Source organism: Callithrix jacchus, chromosome 11 (assembly GCF_049354715.1).
Source record: "Callithrix jacchus isolate 240 chromosome 11, calJac240_pri, whole genome shotgun sequence".
Classification (NCBI taxonomy): Eukaryota; Metazoa; Chordata; class Mammalia; order Primates; family Cebidae; genus Callithrix; species Callithrix jacchus.
In genome coordinates this window covers 59,227,120-59,243,365 of record NC_133512.1, presented here as the reverse complement: position 1 = coordinate 59,243,365, position 16,246 = coordinate 59,227,120, and the positions used below count along the sequence as shown (strand labels likewise).

Sequence of the window (16,246 nt, the reverse complement as noted above, 5' to 3'; positions counted from 1 at the left end):
TTCTGCTATCTTTGTCCCAGAATGATGCCTGCCAAATGTCAGTCTTTTGGATATAGGGGGGTCAGGGAGCTGCTTGAGGAGACAGTCTGTACTTTGTAGGAGCTCAATTGCTTAGCTGTGAGCTCTGTTGTTCATTCAGGGCTGATAGGCTGAAAAAATTTCTTTTTTTCTCAGATGCTCTGTCTGCGGGGGGTGTTGAGGCTTTCCTTGTGAGTGTCCGCCTCACTGTCTTGCCCAGCTAGGAGGCAGTCACGTCACCTATTTGCCTGCCGAGGCTCCGCCCTGCTGGTGTGAGGTTCGCCCTGTTGCTGCAGGCTCTGCCCTTCTGCTGCGGTCTCCGCCCTGTTTTCACGGGCTACGCGCTGCAGCGGAGTCTCTCTGTTTTACCGGGTTGCTTCGGCAACGGCAGGCTACATCAGCAATGGGCGTGTACCTCAATGCGGGCTGATTGCCTCGGTAATGGTGGACGCCCCTCCCTCGCGGAGCTGTGCTTTAAGGAAACCTCCTCACTGGGAGGGTTTGGAATCGCCGTTTTGTTTATCGCACTGCGCTAGCCCAAACGCTTTGTCCCTGGGATTTCCTGGGCTGGCTCACTGCCCAAGTCCCGTTCAGTCTCAATTTTAGCCCTCCCAGGTCTCAGTTTGCCGGTTCAACAGGGCACCCGTAACAGTGCGCTTTTGTATGGAGCGTTGTGGAGCACCTCTGCGCTCCGGCGCAGGCCGGAGCCACACCGGCTGCCGGCTACACCAGCTGAGACCTCTGCCTGGCGTCCCGCGTCTCTTTTATAACTGGGAATTTCCCCGTTCTGTGGGCAACTAAGATCCGTCTGGAAATGCGTCCCCGACTCACCCTCTCCGCGCATCCAGTGAGAGCTTCAATCCTGGGTTGTTCTCACAGTGCCATCTTGAGTCCTCCCCCAATTTTAACTTTGTATAATAGATGTGTGGCCTGGTGCAGTAGCTCATGCCTGTAATTCCAACACTTTAAGAGGCCAAGGCAGGAGGTTTGTTTGTGCCCAGGAGTTTGAGACCAGCCTTGGCAACATAGCAAGGCCCCATCTCTAGTTTTTTTTGTTTTGTTTTTATTTTGTTTGTCTTGAGATGGAGTCTTGCTCTGTCACCAGGCTGGAGTGTAGTGGCTCAATCTTGGCTAACTGCAACCTCTGCCTTCTGGGTTTAAGCAATTCTTCTGCCTCAGCCTCCCGAATAGCTGTGACTGGCCGTGCCACCATGCCCAGCTAATTTTTCACTTTTTAGTAGAGACAGGGTTTCACTGTACTGGCCAGGATGGTCTCGATTTCTTGACCTTGTGATCTGTCTGCCTCAGCCTCACAAAGTGCTGGGATTACAGGCATGAGCCACCATGCCCAGCCTCTAGTTTTTAAAAAATTAAAAAATATATATGTATACTGTATGGAAGTAAATGACAAAATAGATTAATATCTATGTATATTGTATACACTCATGACACAATTAACTTTTCTTGATTTTTTTCAATATTTCCAATCTACATGGTTGGTTTGTAAGTTTTTTCAAATTGTTGCAAAGCTCAAAATTTTTTCTAATGTATTTATTGGAAAAAATCAGTGTATAAGTGGATGCACACAGTTCAAACCAGTGTTGTTCAAGGGTCAACTGTAGTACTAAGAATTTTTTACTTTATTTCATAAGCATTTTTTTTTAATGCAGGGTTTTTGAATAAGGCAGAAACATGATTGGAGAGCACATCAATTTCAGAAAAATAGTTCAGGCAACAAGTTGGAGAATACAATAAGGAAAAAATGACTAGACACTGAAAAGAGCTCATGTGATGAAGGTACTAGGGCAATGGTAGTAGACAGAATAGAGGTAGTAGGGTTTTAGCAAAAGAAACAGATATAGTCTGAAAGACGTCCATTTATATAGTCTCTATGAATAAACCATGGTTCCATTATATGAGAGAACATTGGAGGTATAGATTTTTTATGTGGGGAAAAATTTGATTTTGTTATATTAACATTTGTTTTTGAGGAGGCTATTATTTATTCAGCTGATATATAAGAACAGGTTACATATTGGGGGGTTTCAAATATACATTAAATACGAATTCTGCTCACATTTGCTGTATACTATTAAAAGCTTACATCCTGGTGTAAGTGTCTGACACACTGGACATAGAAAATATCTCACCTAGGTGATGGTTATTGGTACAAGCAGAAATTACCCAAGGGAGAAAGTCTAGAATGAAAAAAGGACCAAGTCAGAAGCCATCAGCGTAGAAGGGACAATAATCGATAGTTGAAAAAAATAAAATGGACTTAAGAGAGATAATCAAACGGGAAAGAGGATCAGATTGGAGATGTGAGGTAAGCTAAGAAAATGTTATAGAATTGGCATATATAGAGAAATTTATTAACAATTTTTTTAGAAAGAAGTTTTAGTGGAAGAAATAACTAGATAGGAGTTCTAAGTTGATAACGCTTTTGGTATACAAATGTTCTTTCTCGTTTTTATTAAGTATGGAAATTTCATCGATAACCTAAGACTCTTCACCAAGGGAGGAACCGGTGGAATGGGTTACCCTCGTTTAGGTGGAGAAGGTGGAAAAGGTGGTGACGTCTGGGTTGTAGCGCAGAACAGAATGACTTTAAAACAACTTAAAGACAGGTATCCTCAGAAACGGTTTGTGGCTGGAGTAGGAGCAAACAGCAAGTAAGTAATTACTGAATGACTTAAATTTTACAAGATCAAACCCTTCTGGAAAATTTTTTTTAAGTTACAAAATAAAAACTTAATTGGTAATTTAAAGTAATTTATTTCCTATATTTGTAACTGAGTAAAAGCCTAAAATGTCTCAACTCATAAAAGACTGAAGTAAATAATATTTCAGAGTTTTAAAATTTTTCATCTGTTTCTTTTCCCAGTGTCTATCTGTGTTCTTATTAAACTTACCCTGTAGAAACAGAAAATTATCTGAATTCCCACTGTTTTCTAAAATTGTCTTTGACGACCTTTAAGAAAACTTTCTCAGTCTTAACCATGCTACTCCACCCACCATTAGAAGGCAAAATAACCACTATTAATTTTTTCTTGACTTTTCTATGCCTTTTCTGTATATTTACACAAATGCAATTATGTGCATTAAAGTTTGGAATACAAAAATGAGAGTACAGTATTTTACAATCTGCTATTTTTGCTTAACTTTTTTCCCATGTCAGAAAATTATTCAGAATACCTGCATACTAAATAGCATTTTTTTTTTTGTCATTTATCTATTTAGGCTATTGTTGATTTTTTTTCTGATTATAACCACAGTGCAGTATCCTGTGTAGATACTATTTTACATGTTTGTTCAATTATTAGTTTGATAAATTCCCAGAAGTAGAATTACTAAAAAGTTTGTACTTATTTTTTCTCTTATGAACAGTTTAAGGGTAGCCAGATTTGTCTTCTATACTATTGAGTACTCTCATTTGAGGTTAGTTTTTTAGAAGCTTTGCTATTTTGTGGATTTTCTATTTCTTTCTGTTTTTCTGTTTTTGAGACAGAGTCTCATTCTGTTGCCTAGGCTCAGTGCAGTGGGTGCTATCACAGTTCACTGCAGCCTCCACCTTTCAGGCTCAAGTGATCCTCCCACCTTAGCCTCCTAAGTAGCTGAGACCACAGGCATGTGCCACCATGCCCAGCTAATTTTTTTAATTTTTTTTTTTGGTAGAAATGGGGTCTCTCTGTGGTGTCCAGGCTGGTCTCAAACTCCTGAACTCAAAAGATCCTCCTGCCTTGGTCTCCCAAAGTGCAGAGATTACAGGAATGAGCCACCATGTTTCTGTTTTTTCTGGCTTATTTGTATTGTAGCAATAATCCCTTCATTTAGGGTTTGCAATGTTTTAGTTTTGGGTCAAAATGACCTTTGGTGGTTACCTTAGTAACTTAAATCATCACCTAATGCCATTTTAATGGGATATAGTAATCTAAAATGCAAAGAAATAGCGATAATTTTAGATTTTTTAAACCCTGTCTTTGACCATTTAATATCTGCATTAACCAGAGAACTGATTGCTACTCTTCTTTATTTTTATATTATTATTTTTTTGAGACAAAGTCTCACTCTCTTGCCCAAGCTGGAGTGCAGTGGCATGATGTCGGCTCACTGCAACCTCCGCCTCCTGGGTTCAAGTGATTCCTGTGCCTCAGCCTCCCAAGTAGCTAGGATTACAGGCGCCTACCACCATGCCTGGCTAATTTTAGTATTTTTAGTAGAGACGGGGTTTTACCATGTTGGCCAGGCTGATCTCAAACTCCTGACTTCAGGTGATCCACACCCGCCTCTGCCTCCCATAGTGCTGGGATTACAGGTGTGAGTCACTGCTACTCTTATTTGTAAACCATTTTGTGTGTGTGTGTGTGTGTGTGTGTGTGTGTGTGTGTGTATGCATACGTACATACATACATATATATATATGTATATATACTTCTTTTTGGTAGAATTTGTGCACTGAAAGGCTCCAAAGGAAAAGACTGTGAAATCCCTGTGCCTGTGGGTATTTCAATAACTGATGAAAATGGTAAAATTATAGGTGAGTATACTGTACCTTCAAAGGTTTAAAAATGTGCACATTTTCTAAAATTAAACAATGAAATAGCTTCTCTTGATTTTTCTGAAGAATTTTTTAACTAACAATTTTAGCTACTACTCTATAAGAGAGCAAAACTTAGAAAAGTTAAATTACTAGATTTAAGATTATTTTAAAGATGTAAGAGTTCTTACTTGGTCTTAAAATATGTAACTAGGTTATTTTCAATTGCTTACCAAAGTATTTTTCTAGGGTCAGACTTTTAATAGATTTGTAAATTGTAATTTCCTGGACTTTTTCTGAAAGAACAATATTAATGATTCTACTTATTAATTATAGATTTTTAATTGAGAATTTACTGGCATGTATTTTTGAAAGTAAAATATTACATTAGTGATTCTGCTTACTAATCTATAGATTTGTAATGGGAATTTCCTTACCTATATTTCTGAAATATGTTCCATTAGTGATTTCACTTACTAATCTTTGCTGTATTTTTCTCCCTCTTTTTAAGGAGAACTCAATAAAGAGGATGACAGAATTTTGGTAGCTGAAGGAGGTCTTGGTGGTAAATTTCTTACAAACTTCTTACCATTGAAAGGCCAGAAACGAGTAATTCACCTTGATCTAAAACTTATAGCTGACGTAGGCCTAGTAGGGTAAGTATCATTCATATTTTTATTATCATACTTTAAGAGAGATAGTTCATGAATAGTAAATAAATGTAAATGGTAATTTGGGGCCATAATTATTTCTAGTTTATGGAATTTGTGTGTTGTGTGTGTACTAGGAAAATATACTGCTAAATATTGTTACTTTCAAATTGCAAACATAGAGTTTCATAGGGTTATTACTCATTTGTAAAATGAAGACCAGAGCAATTGAATTGATCAATAGGAATGTTAGAAAATGCATAAAGAAAGAAAAATCAATCAAATGTAATATTATAAGAAGCTTAAACCAGGTGTGGTGGCTCACGCCTGTAATCCCAGCACTTAGGGAGGCTGGATCACGAGGTCAAGAGATCGAGACCATCCTGGTCAACATGGTGAAACCCCGTCTCTACTAAAACTACAAAAAATTAACTGGGCATGGTGGTGCATCCCTGTAATCCCAGCTACCCAGGAGGCTGAGGCAGGAGAATTGCCTGAACCCAGGAGGTGGAGGTTGCGGTAAGCTGAGATGGCGCCACTGCACTCCAGCCTGGGTAACAAGAGCAAAACTCTGTCTCAAAAAAAAGGTTAAATAATAATGTTATAATGTTATCAGACATTAAAGAATAAAAAATCCAAACAAACCATATTGTTATTTTAAGTATATAGAAGGAAATAAAAAGAGAAAAGTTGACATAACTCTTTTCAGTCTTAATAGAGACATTGAGGTACCATTAATCGAATGACTAAAGACCAGTACAGACAATCTCAATCATCAGACTTATGCACTACTGCTGCCGAGTTGAATCTTGCTATGACTTTTTGTATATCCTTCTTGCCTGTGCTTAGGATCTATCTAGTCTCAGTACCGCAGACCTCGCAAGAGTGTCCTCTTCCACCAGCCTCCATTCTTTCTTTAAATAATGCTGTTTAGCTATAGGGTTTGCAGTGCAGCTGCCCACTGGAAGGGAATAGATAGCAAGATAGAGAGTAGATAAAAGAAGAGAAAACTTGAATATGCATTTTCTCTCTCTCCCCATCCTCCCTCCCTTTTGCCCTCTTCCCCCAAACCTTATCACAGTATTATGCAGTTATTCAGATGGAAAACTTAAGGAAAAGATGAGGAAAACTGCCTTGTTACTGCCCTATTCCAAATTCCTAGTTCTACTTTTTGCTTTCCCAAAGCTGCTTTTTAAGTTATTTTCATCTTCCTCTCTAGTCATCTCACTGCCTCTCTACCACAATCTTAAGTCTGAATCCCTTGCCTTTTGCACTGCCTGACCAGCCACTAGAGCTTACCACCATTCCTGCTAAAATTATAACAAGGAAAGATGTGATCCTGGCTTGCCATTCACATTGTTTTTCCAATAAAGCACAGTTATGAGAGTTATTAGACATAAATTCTATAATCTAAATTTTCAGGAACATTATGGGTTTAATAGGGTTTTCTGGACAGGACTGGCAGTTCAGCCAGTCACAGTCACATTTGTTATAAAAATGTGTTTCAAGTTCTGAAGAGACAACTTTATAGTCTAAGAAGAGCCTAGCATGGCTTAGTCATAAAAGTGGGGTGGCATGGAAGACTCGGGTTAGACTAGGTTAGGATCTCAGATCCTCTGGAGGCTGACCAGCTGGTCTTGGGTAAATTATACAGCTTCTCTAAGCCTTTGTTTTCTCTTTCTCTCTCTTTTTTTTCTTTTCTTTTCTCTCATTCTTCCTTCACTGTAGTTCTTTTCACCATGTCATTTGTTTTCTCATCTTTAATAGTGTATGGAGATAGATCTTTCCTTAAAATGTGGGTGAGTAAGAAAATGCATTTAAAGCAGAATACATGCTTTGCGTTTTTGTATGTTCAATGAATTGTAGCTGCTATCTTCATCATCTTTATATTGCCAATTTATTGGAGACTGCATATAATGAAATACTAGCCTTTTCAGAAGTAGATTTGAAATTTGTCAGTAATTAAAGCATCAAGATTCTTTTTTTTTTTAATTGCATTTTAGGTTTTGGGGTACATATGAAGAACATGCAAGATAGTTGCATAGGTACACACGTGGCAGTGTGATTTGCTGCCTTCCTCCCCTTCACCTATCTGGCATTTCTCCCCTGCTATCTCTCCCCAACTCCCCACCCCCTGTTGTCCCTCCCCTATTCCCCCCAACAGACCCCCGCAGTGTTTAGTGCTCCCCTCCCTGTGTCCGTGTGTTAAGCGTGTCAAAAGAGAATGGGGGGAAAACTATTTTTAAGTGGAATGTTTAATGTATTTTCTAGTGTTTTAAAATTAGTCAGCTATTCTTGAAGAATTGCTACTATGACTACTGGCATAAGTAGGTATCCTTTTAGCTGGTTTTGGAAATGGACTAAATCGTAGAAGAAAGTTATTGTACAACTAATACACTTGTGCTGCTGTTGTCAAATCTGATCTTTGCATAGGTTGGATTTTAGTTTCTGAAATTCTCATTGGGTACTTTTCAAGAAAAATTTCAAATATCTGTTCTTCAATCATTAGCATCATTACCTCTGTTCATACTTTGATCTTCTTAGAAATAGTTGCTTGCATTATGTGCCCAATCATTATTTTGAAAATATGAGGATGTTGGAAACAAATAAGCAAGTCCAGCTAGTGATATTATGGACAAAAATAGCTGCAATTCGCTTTTCAAAAGCTATAAGAACCTGAATGAAACAGGGTATGAAAAACATACATGTTCCATGAGAAACAGATCATTAAGAATCCTCCCATAATTTTATTTTAAATTCATTACAGAATTTTTAATGAGGAAAATTTTTGAAATACCTTCATTATAGAGCTTATAAGTTTTTATAGAATTCTAAATTAATATTTGCAAAATATTCCATTGTTATTCCAAATGAAAGTTTGTCAGAGTTTTTGAAAGAACTTCTTCAAACTTGAATAAAACTCTGAAGCTGGGAATCATTTTGTCTCAAGCTTAGTATGTTGCCTGATACAAAGTCAGTGCTCAATAAATATTTGTTGTATAAACATAATCAAAATATATGACTGAGATTTGGGAATGGATGTTTTAAATAATCCCCATTGCTAATACTGTCTTTCATACATGATGGGCCTTTCTTGAGGGAAATTTTGCAGTATAATCAAAAGCCTTTAAAATGAACATGTATTTTATCTAGTATTTCTTCATGTAGACATGTATTTCAAGAAAGAAATGAAAGATGTGTACAAAGACAAGTCCTAACCAGAACAATCAGGCAAGAGAAATAAAGGGCATTCAAATGGGGAAGAAGGAAGTCAAACTATCTCTGTTTGCCAATGATATGAACTTACACCTGGAAAAACCCTAGAGACTCCTTCAAAAGACTCCTAGAGTTGATAAATGAATTCAGTAAAGTCTCAGGCTACAAAATCAGTATACACAAATCAGTAGCACTGCTATACATCAACAACAACCAAGCTGAGAATAAAATCAAGAACTCAATCCCTTTTATAATAGTCACAAAAAATAAAATACCTAAAGATATACCTAATCAAGGTCGTGGAAGAGCTCTACAAGAACTACAGAACCCTGCTAAAAGAAATCATAGATCACACAAACAAATGGAAATACATCCTACATTCATTGATTGGAAGAATCAGTACTGCGAAAATGACCATACTGCTCAGAGCAATCTATAGATTCAATGCAATTTCTGTCAAAATACCAATATCATTTTTCACAGCATTAGAAAAAACAACCCTAAAATTCATATGGAATCAAAAAAGTCTGAATAGCCAAAGCAACCCTAAGCAAAAATAACAAATCTAGAGGAATCATATTGCCTGACTTCAAATTATATTACAAGGTTATAGTAACCAAAACAGCATGATATTGGTATAGAAGTAGGTACATAGACCAATGGAACAGAATAGAGAACCCAGAAATAAAGCCAAATACTTAAGACCAACTGATCTTAAACAAAGCACACAAAAATATAAGCTGGGGAAAGGATACCCAATTCAAAAAAAACGATGCTGGGAAAATTGGATATCCAAATGTACAGTAATGAAACTGGGTTTATATCTTTCATTATATACAAAAATTAACTCAAGATAGATTGAAGATTTTAATCTAAGACCTGAAACTATAAAAATTCTAGAACACTTTGGAAAAACCTTTCTGGACAATGCCCTAGACAAAAAATTTATAATTAAGATCCCAAAGCAAATGCAACAAAAATAAATAAATGGGACCTAATTGAAGTAAAAATCCTCTGCACAGCAAAAGAAAGAATCAACAGAGTAAACAGCCTACAGAATGGGAGAAAAATATTTACAAACTGTGCATCTAACAGAGGACTAATATACAGAATCTGCAAGGAACTCAAATCAGCAAGGAAGAAGTGATTCCGTTAAAAAGTGGACAAATGACATGGATGTTTCTCAAAAGAAGATATGCATACAAATGGCCAAGAAGTGCATGAGAAAATGTTCAGCATCACTAATAATCAGGGAAATGCATGTTAAAACCACAGTGATTTACCAACTTACCCAGCCAGAATGTTCATTATGTAAAAATCAAGAAACAATAGATGCTGTTGTAGATGTGGTGAAAAGAGAACTTTTATACTCTTAAAGGCATACAGAATGATATAATGGACATTGGAGACTCAGAAGGAGGGAGGATAGGAGGGCAGTGAGGGATACAAAACTACCTATTGGGAACAACATACAGTGCTTGGGTGATGGGTACACTTAAACTCACTGCTGAGTGAGAATGTAAATTAATACAACTTGTATGGAAAACAGTATGGAGATTTCTCAAAGAACTAAAAGTAGACCTATCATTTCATCCAGCAGTCCTACTACAGGATATTTACCTAAAGGAAAAGAAGTCATTGTATCCAAAAAATATCTGCACAACATGTTTATCACAGTATCATTCAGAATTGCAAAGACATGGAGTCAACCTAAGTGCCCATCAACCAATGAATGGATAAAGAAAAGTGTGTATGTATCTATATATACACACACCATGGAATACTACTCAGCCATAAAACCGAATGAAGACATCTTCCTAAGTGAAGTAACTCAGGAATGGAAACCAAGTACCACATATTCTCACTTATAAACGGGAGCTGAGTTGTGGGTATACAAAGGCATGCAGAGTGGTATAATGGACATTGAAGACTCAGAAGGAGAGAGGATAGGAGGATGGTGAGGGATAAAAAACTACATATTGTATACAATGTACATTACTTGGGTGGTGGGTACACTAAAATTCCAGACTTCATCATCACCTAATCCATCCATGTAGCAACAACAAAAAATCACTTGTACCCCTAAAGCTATTGAAATAAAAGCATTAAAAGAAATAAAAAGATATGAGCTATTAAGCCATGAAAAGATGAAAAAAGTTGTAAAGGTTTAAGGATAGTCATTGCATTGTTTAAAGTTATTTAGGAAAAAGATAAACAATACACACTTGTTAGCATAAAGAAAAAGTTGTCTATGAATTCTACCACCCAGCGATGGCTATTATCAGTATCTACCTGTATACATATTTTTTACAATGTTATTTAGAGTGAAAAATTGTAGACAACCTAAATGTCTATCAATAGGAAATTAGTTAAGTAAATTACACTTCACCATTAAAAAGTATTCACCTTATATTATTCAGTTTTAAGAACAGGCCAACCAACTGTAAAGTAGTTTTCCCCCACTTCAAAAAAAATTTAAAACTTGAAAATGATTAAAACTAACAACTGCCAATTTTTTTAAAGAAAACACAGGGGGAAAAGAGAATGTTAAGTGACGGTGTAGCTGCTACTAGAAAAATGAAGACTTTGGAAAAGAAACTTTGTAAGACAAATGACCCATTTTCTTTAAAAATAAAATTACAAATTGGAAACAAGATAGAGGGGGAGCTTAAAAAGAGATTTGAGACACATCAGGCAATTGTAACGTACAACCTTATTTGATTTTCTATTCAAACCAAATTTTAAGAAGTGTATTGCCAATGTATTAATATTTGTTGAAGCTGGGTGATAGCTAAATGGAATTCATTACTCTCTACTTTTGTTTATGTTTGAAAGTATCTATAAATTTTTAGAAGCAATTTACAAAACAATGTAATATTTTGTCAGTGTTTAGCTTAGCTAGAGAGAGTAAATTGCAGGTGTTTTTCTTTTTCTTTTTTTAAATTTCTTTGTTTTTCTATGACTTCCAAGTGGTTTTTATTTTTAAGTCATAATTAGAATAACAAGTATTATACGCTTTCAATACTGAAACATCTTCAGTGTACAGAATGAATTTCTTTACCTTTTTTCTAAGTACATATTGTTCTCAAGTTTTTCAAGATTGTTTGTAATACATTTGTATTCTACTTTTAATCCCAAATATATTCAAGAAGTCTACTTGAATTTTTAGGAATTCAGAGATAATAATACTGACATTTATTATAGTGTATCATTTTACATTCTTGTTTCAGATTCCCAAATGCTGGAAAATCCTCTTTGCTAAGTCGAGTTTCTCATGCAAAACCTGCAATTGCAGATTACGCATGTAAGTATAATTTGATTGTGTATTTTAAAGAGTGGAGGTAAACTTTTAAAGACTGATAGTTTTCTGAGAATGAATAAAATGACAACTCTGAGGGTAGGCTTAGTTGAAAAACTTTTGGCAGATAGATCACTGTTGCACAGGCCAAAGTGCAATGACATGATCATGGCTCACTGCAGCCCAGGCTCAAGCCATCCCCCTGCCTCAGCCTCCCATGTAGCTGGTACTACAGATGTGTGCCACCATGCCTGGCTGATTTTTTTTTTTTTTTTTTTTGTGGAGACAGGGGTTTCCGTATGTTGCCCAGGCTTGTCTTGAACTCCTGGGCTCAAGTGATCCTCCCACCTTGGCCTTCTAAATTGCTGGGATTATAGGCGTGAGCCACCCTGCGCAGCCGTATTTTCCATTAATCTTTGAAACCTCTATGCCCCTCAACAAAGTTTCTTATACAGGTTAGACAGTTACTTTATTGTATTTTTCTTTTGCTTAATCATTTATTTGGTTTAGTTAGGATTTTATGAGCCACTTATCCTTTATCAGGCAGTGTGATAAGCACTAGGAAGGCTGAGATGAATACTTTCATTCATTTAGCAGATACTTTTTTTTTCTTTAGAGGGAGTCTAGCTCTGTCATCCAGGCTGGAGTGCAGTGGTGTGATCTCAGTTCACTGCACCCTCCGCCTCCTGGGTTCAAGCCATTCTTCAGCCTCAGCCTCCCGAGTAGCTGGGACTATAGGCACATGCCACCATGCCCAGCTAATTTTTTGTATTTTTAGAAGGGACAGGGTTTCACCATGTTAGCCAGGATGGTCTCAATCTCCTCACCTCGTGATCTGCCCGACTTGGCCTCCCAAAGTGCTGGGATTACAGGTGTTAGCCACCACTGTTTTGACTTTTATTGAGTTTGTAGACTATTGGAGTCAGGTATATATATCACTAATAAATATAAGGAAACGTAAAAGGGCATTATGAAAGAGTATAGATGACTGCTTTAGACTTCCTTGAAGATATGTGGAATAATTATGAGATATGAGGAATAATTATGAGTTAATTAGTAAAATGGAGTGGAGGATGAAGGGTCTTTAATCAGAGGAAATATCATGTACACAAAGGCTTCAGTGGTGGCAGGGAGTAGATATGTTTGTCTAGATAGTATGAAGTAGGGAAAAAATCGAGATGAGCTTAGAGATGTAAGAAACCATATCACATAGACCATGTAAGCTATATTTGATTTTAATATCTTAAGAGCAATTGGAATCACTTAAGCAAGGGATAAAATGCTTAGGTTTGTTCCTCACAGAGATCTCTGCCTATAATATAGAAAATGGATTGGTGTGGGACATGAAAGAGTCTGAGAAAACCAGTCAGTAGGCCCTTGTGGTAGCTAGATGAGATATAAAAGAGGCTTTGGTTAAACATAGTAAGTATGATAAGATCTCTGCCATCATTAAAAGGACACAGAATGATATTAACTTGGAAAATAAAATCAAGCCATTCCAAAATTAGACTGTGACAAAGTAGAATTAAGTTTGGACTAATTGTGATAAATCACAAGGCCACTATTTGTTTTAATATGTAGCAAAAAGTCATAGGTAAGAGACTAATGTAGGGTTGATGAGGCTTAAGAATAACTGAAGGAGAAGGAACTAGAAAAATTTCACCCACAGTCCAGTGATAGAAACCTGATAGCTGACTTCCCTAAACATCTATTACACACCTTAAAGTGCAATAGAGGAATGTTGAGGTTCAGTAATTACATTAGGCCTATACAGATTATAAAAATCTGTATTTGTCCTTTTCCAAATACTAATTATTTATTTTAGAGATAGGCTCTAGCTCTGTCACTCAGGCCGGAGTACGGTGGCATGATCATACCTCACAGCAATCTTGAACTTCTAGGCTCAAGAGATCCTCCTACATCAGCCTCTGGAATAGCTAGGACTACGGGTGTGCACTGCCATGCCTGCCCATTTTAAATTCTTTGTAGAGATAGGGTCTCGCTATGCTGCCCAGGCTTGTCTTGAACTCCTAGCTTCAAATGATCCTCCTGCCTTGGCCTCCCAAAGCATTGGGATTACAGACATGAGCCACAACACTTGATACTCCAAGTACATGTTAAATAGCAAAAATAATCATAGTTTCCATTTTAGCAAATTAGAACAAAATCTGAATTGAAATATTGTTTATTCTATGCGTAATGCCAAGACACTTTTGAGAGTAGCAGCCTTAAAATAAATTCTAACCTTAATTTATTGTTGTGTTTCTTTTAGTTACAACATTAAAGCCTGAACTTGGAAAGATTATGTACAATGATTTCAAACAGGTAGGTATTTTTAAAGTAAAACACTTCATTAGAAGTCAAAGTACTTGGTTTTGGTACTTACTTGGACTTATAGTATTTTCCTGTTTCTGTGGTGTTAGTGGAGAAAAAGTAACAAGGTTTTGTTTATGATAAACTGGTCAAATTAATTCTTCTCAGCACTATCATAATAAAATATTTCATAAGAATTTAATTTCTTGTTCTTCCAAAGATTAGGTCCCGTTTATCCCTACAACATTATATATTCTTTGTCTCCTTAGTCTTGGTTTCTTCTTATTGCAAGTCTTTCTTTTACTACTATATTGTATTATTTATCTTTGTTTTTTAAAAATACACTCTAAAGTTCATGGTAATAATTTTATTCCAACTTTCTTTTTTTGAAAAAAAAAAAAATGTTTTAATGGAATTTTGGTTTCAACCAGCTATTAAAATTCATTTGTCCTTCATAAATAACAACTGTGGATCTTCTTTTATTATACTTATAATAAAAACTATAAAAGGAAAGTAACGATATTTAAAATATGTACAATCTAGTAGTTGTGCTCCCTCGCATTTACCCAGGTATATTGAAGACTTATGCACACACAGAAGTCTCCACATGGATGCTTATAGCAGCTTTATTTGTAATTACCAAATCTTGGAAACAACCAAGATATCTTTCAGTAGGTGAATGGGTAAATAAATGGTGGTATATATTTAGACAGTGGGTTATTATTCAGTTCTAAAGAGGCCTCAAAAAGACCTAATGGAATCTTAAATGCCTGTTACTAAGTGAGAGAAGCTAATCTGAAAAGACTGTATGATACCGTATGATTCCAACTATGTGACATTCTGGATAAGGAAAAGCTGTGGAGACAGTAAAAAAAAAAAAAAAAAAAGATCAGTGATTGCCAGGGTTAGGGAGGGAGGAGGGATGAATAGGCAGAGTACAGAGAATTTCTAGGGCACACTATAAAGTATGAAACTATATAGTACACTTTCTGTTGCTGTAATGGTAGATACAGTATACATTTGTTAAGATCCATAGAATGTACAGCACCAAGAATGAAACCTAATATAAAGTATAGACTTTGGGTGTTAACGATGCATCAATATAGGTTCATATAGTTTTCTGACATAATTTTTAAAACATTAAAAAATTATATTCAGTTATAGTGATATGACAGTAAAAGATAAAACTTCAGTTATAATACAGAATGTTAAATGTAAGTAAAATTATATTAAATATAGAATATGAATATAGAGGACAATATTTAGAGGAAAAGAGAACATTGTTTATACCTAATTTTTAAGGGAAATTGGTAGAGGAAATTTCAGAACATGAGATTTCTGTTTAGCATGCTGCTTTGTCAGCTTCCTTTAAGACCCTGAATTCTTTGTCTACACTGGGCAGGGGATGTAGGGTACTGCCTCTCATTCTTTGTTGCACTTCAGAATTACCTGGGTGGCTTAAGAACAGCAATGATAAATGATGCTTGGGCCCCAGAGATTTGAAACTAAATCTCTTGGGGGTAGGGCCTGAGCAGTTGTAGATTCTAAGAGTTCCCTATATGATTATGAAGCACAGTAAGGTTTGAAAAGCACAAGTGTAGAATGATGGTTAATAATGATTATTCCCTCTAAGAGGAGTATAGGAACACTGTATTCTTTTGTTAGGTTGGTGCAAAAGTAACTGTGGTTTTGATCATTAAAAGTAATGGCCAAAAGTAGGAGAGCCACAACTACAACTTGGGTTTGTCGAGTGCAGTTTCCCCTGACTGTTCTTACTTGAATACTGGCACAAGATAAGATTATGACAGGGAAGCATGCTCAGGTGATTGAAATTCTAGATGATAGAACTCTGCTCCTCCTGTAAAGCCATGAGCTTTGCTTGAGTAAAAACAATAATTACCTACAAAAATGTGAAGCACACACCGCTATTAATGTAGTAAAGTCTATTCAAAGTAATGACCAAAACCACAGGTAGTTTTGCACCAACATAATACTTTGTAAGAATGGTTGACAATCCTACTGGTATGATATGAACAGAAAAGGAACAATGGTACCAAATAAATAATTACAAATTGAATTTGAAATACAGAGCTATACCTAGTAAATGTCTTTGGAGTTAATATCCTTGTAAACTTTTATGAATTCAGAGTGTAAAGATTGAAATTCTATGAAAAGTTCATCTTCGACAATACCGTTTAGAAATTATAAATAAGT

At 36.2% G+C, this 16,246-nt stretch overlaps 1 protein-coding gene across 25 annotated transcripts in view; it reads left to right on the top strand.

Annotated features, from left to right (window-relative positions):
• Positions 1–16,246, top strand: part of GTPBP10 (GTP binding protein 10) — a 52,211-nt gene that overhangs the window by 9,750 nt on the left and 26,215 nt on the right. For 22 of the 25 annotated variants that reach the window (XM_078342898.1, XM_078342897.1, XM_078342886.1 and 19 more), the window contains exons 2-6: positions 2,497–2,690; positions 4,464–4,555; positions 5,067–5,211; positions 11,652–11,725; positions 13,992–14,044. In XM_078342898.1, the coding sequence (XP_078199024.1) occupies positions 2,497–2,690; positions 4,464–4,555; positions 5,067–5,211; positions 11,652–11,725; positions 13,992–14,044 (558 nt within the window). Of the gene's footprint in view, positions 1–2,172; positions 2,345–2,496; positions 2,691–4,463; positions 4,556–5,066; positions 5,212–11,651; positions 11,726–13,991; positions 14,045–16,246 lie in introns of all 25 variants that reach the window. The other 3 variants (XM_078342887.1, XM_078342902.1, XM_078342907.1) reach the window with 1 other exon arrangement.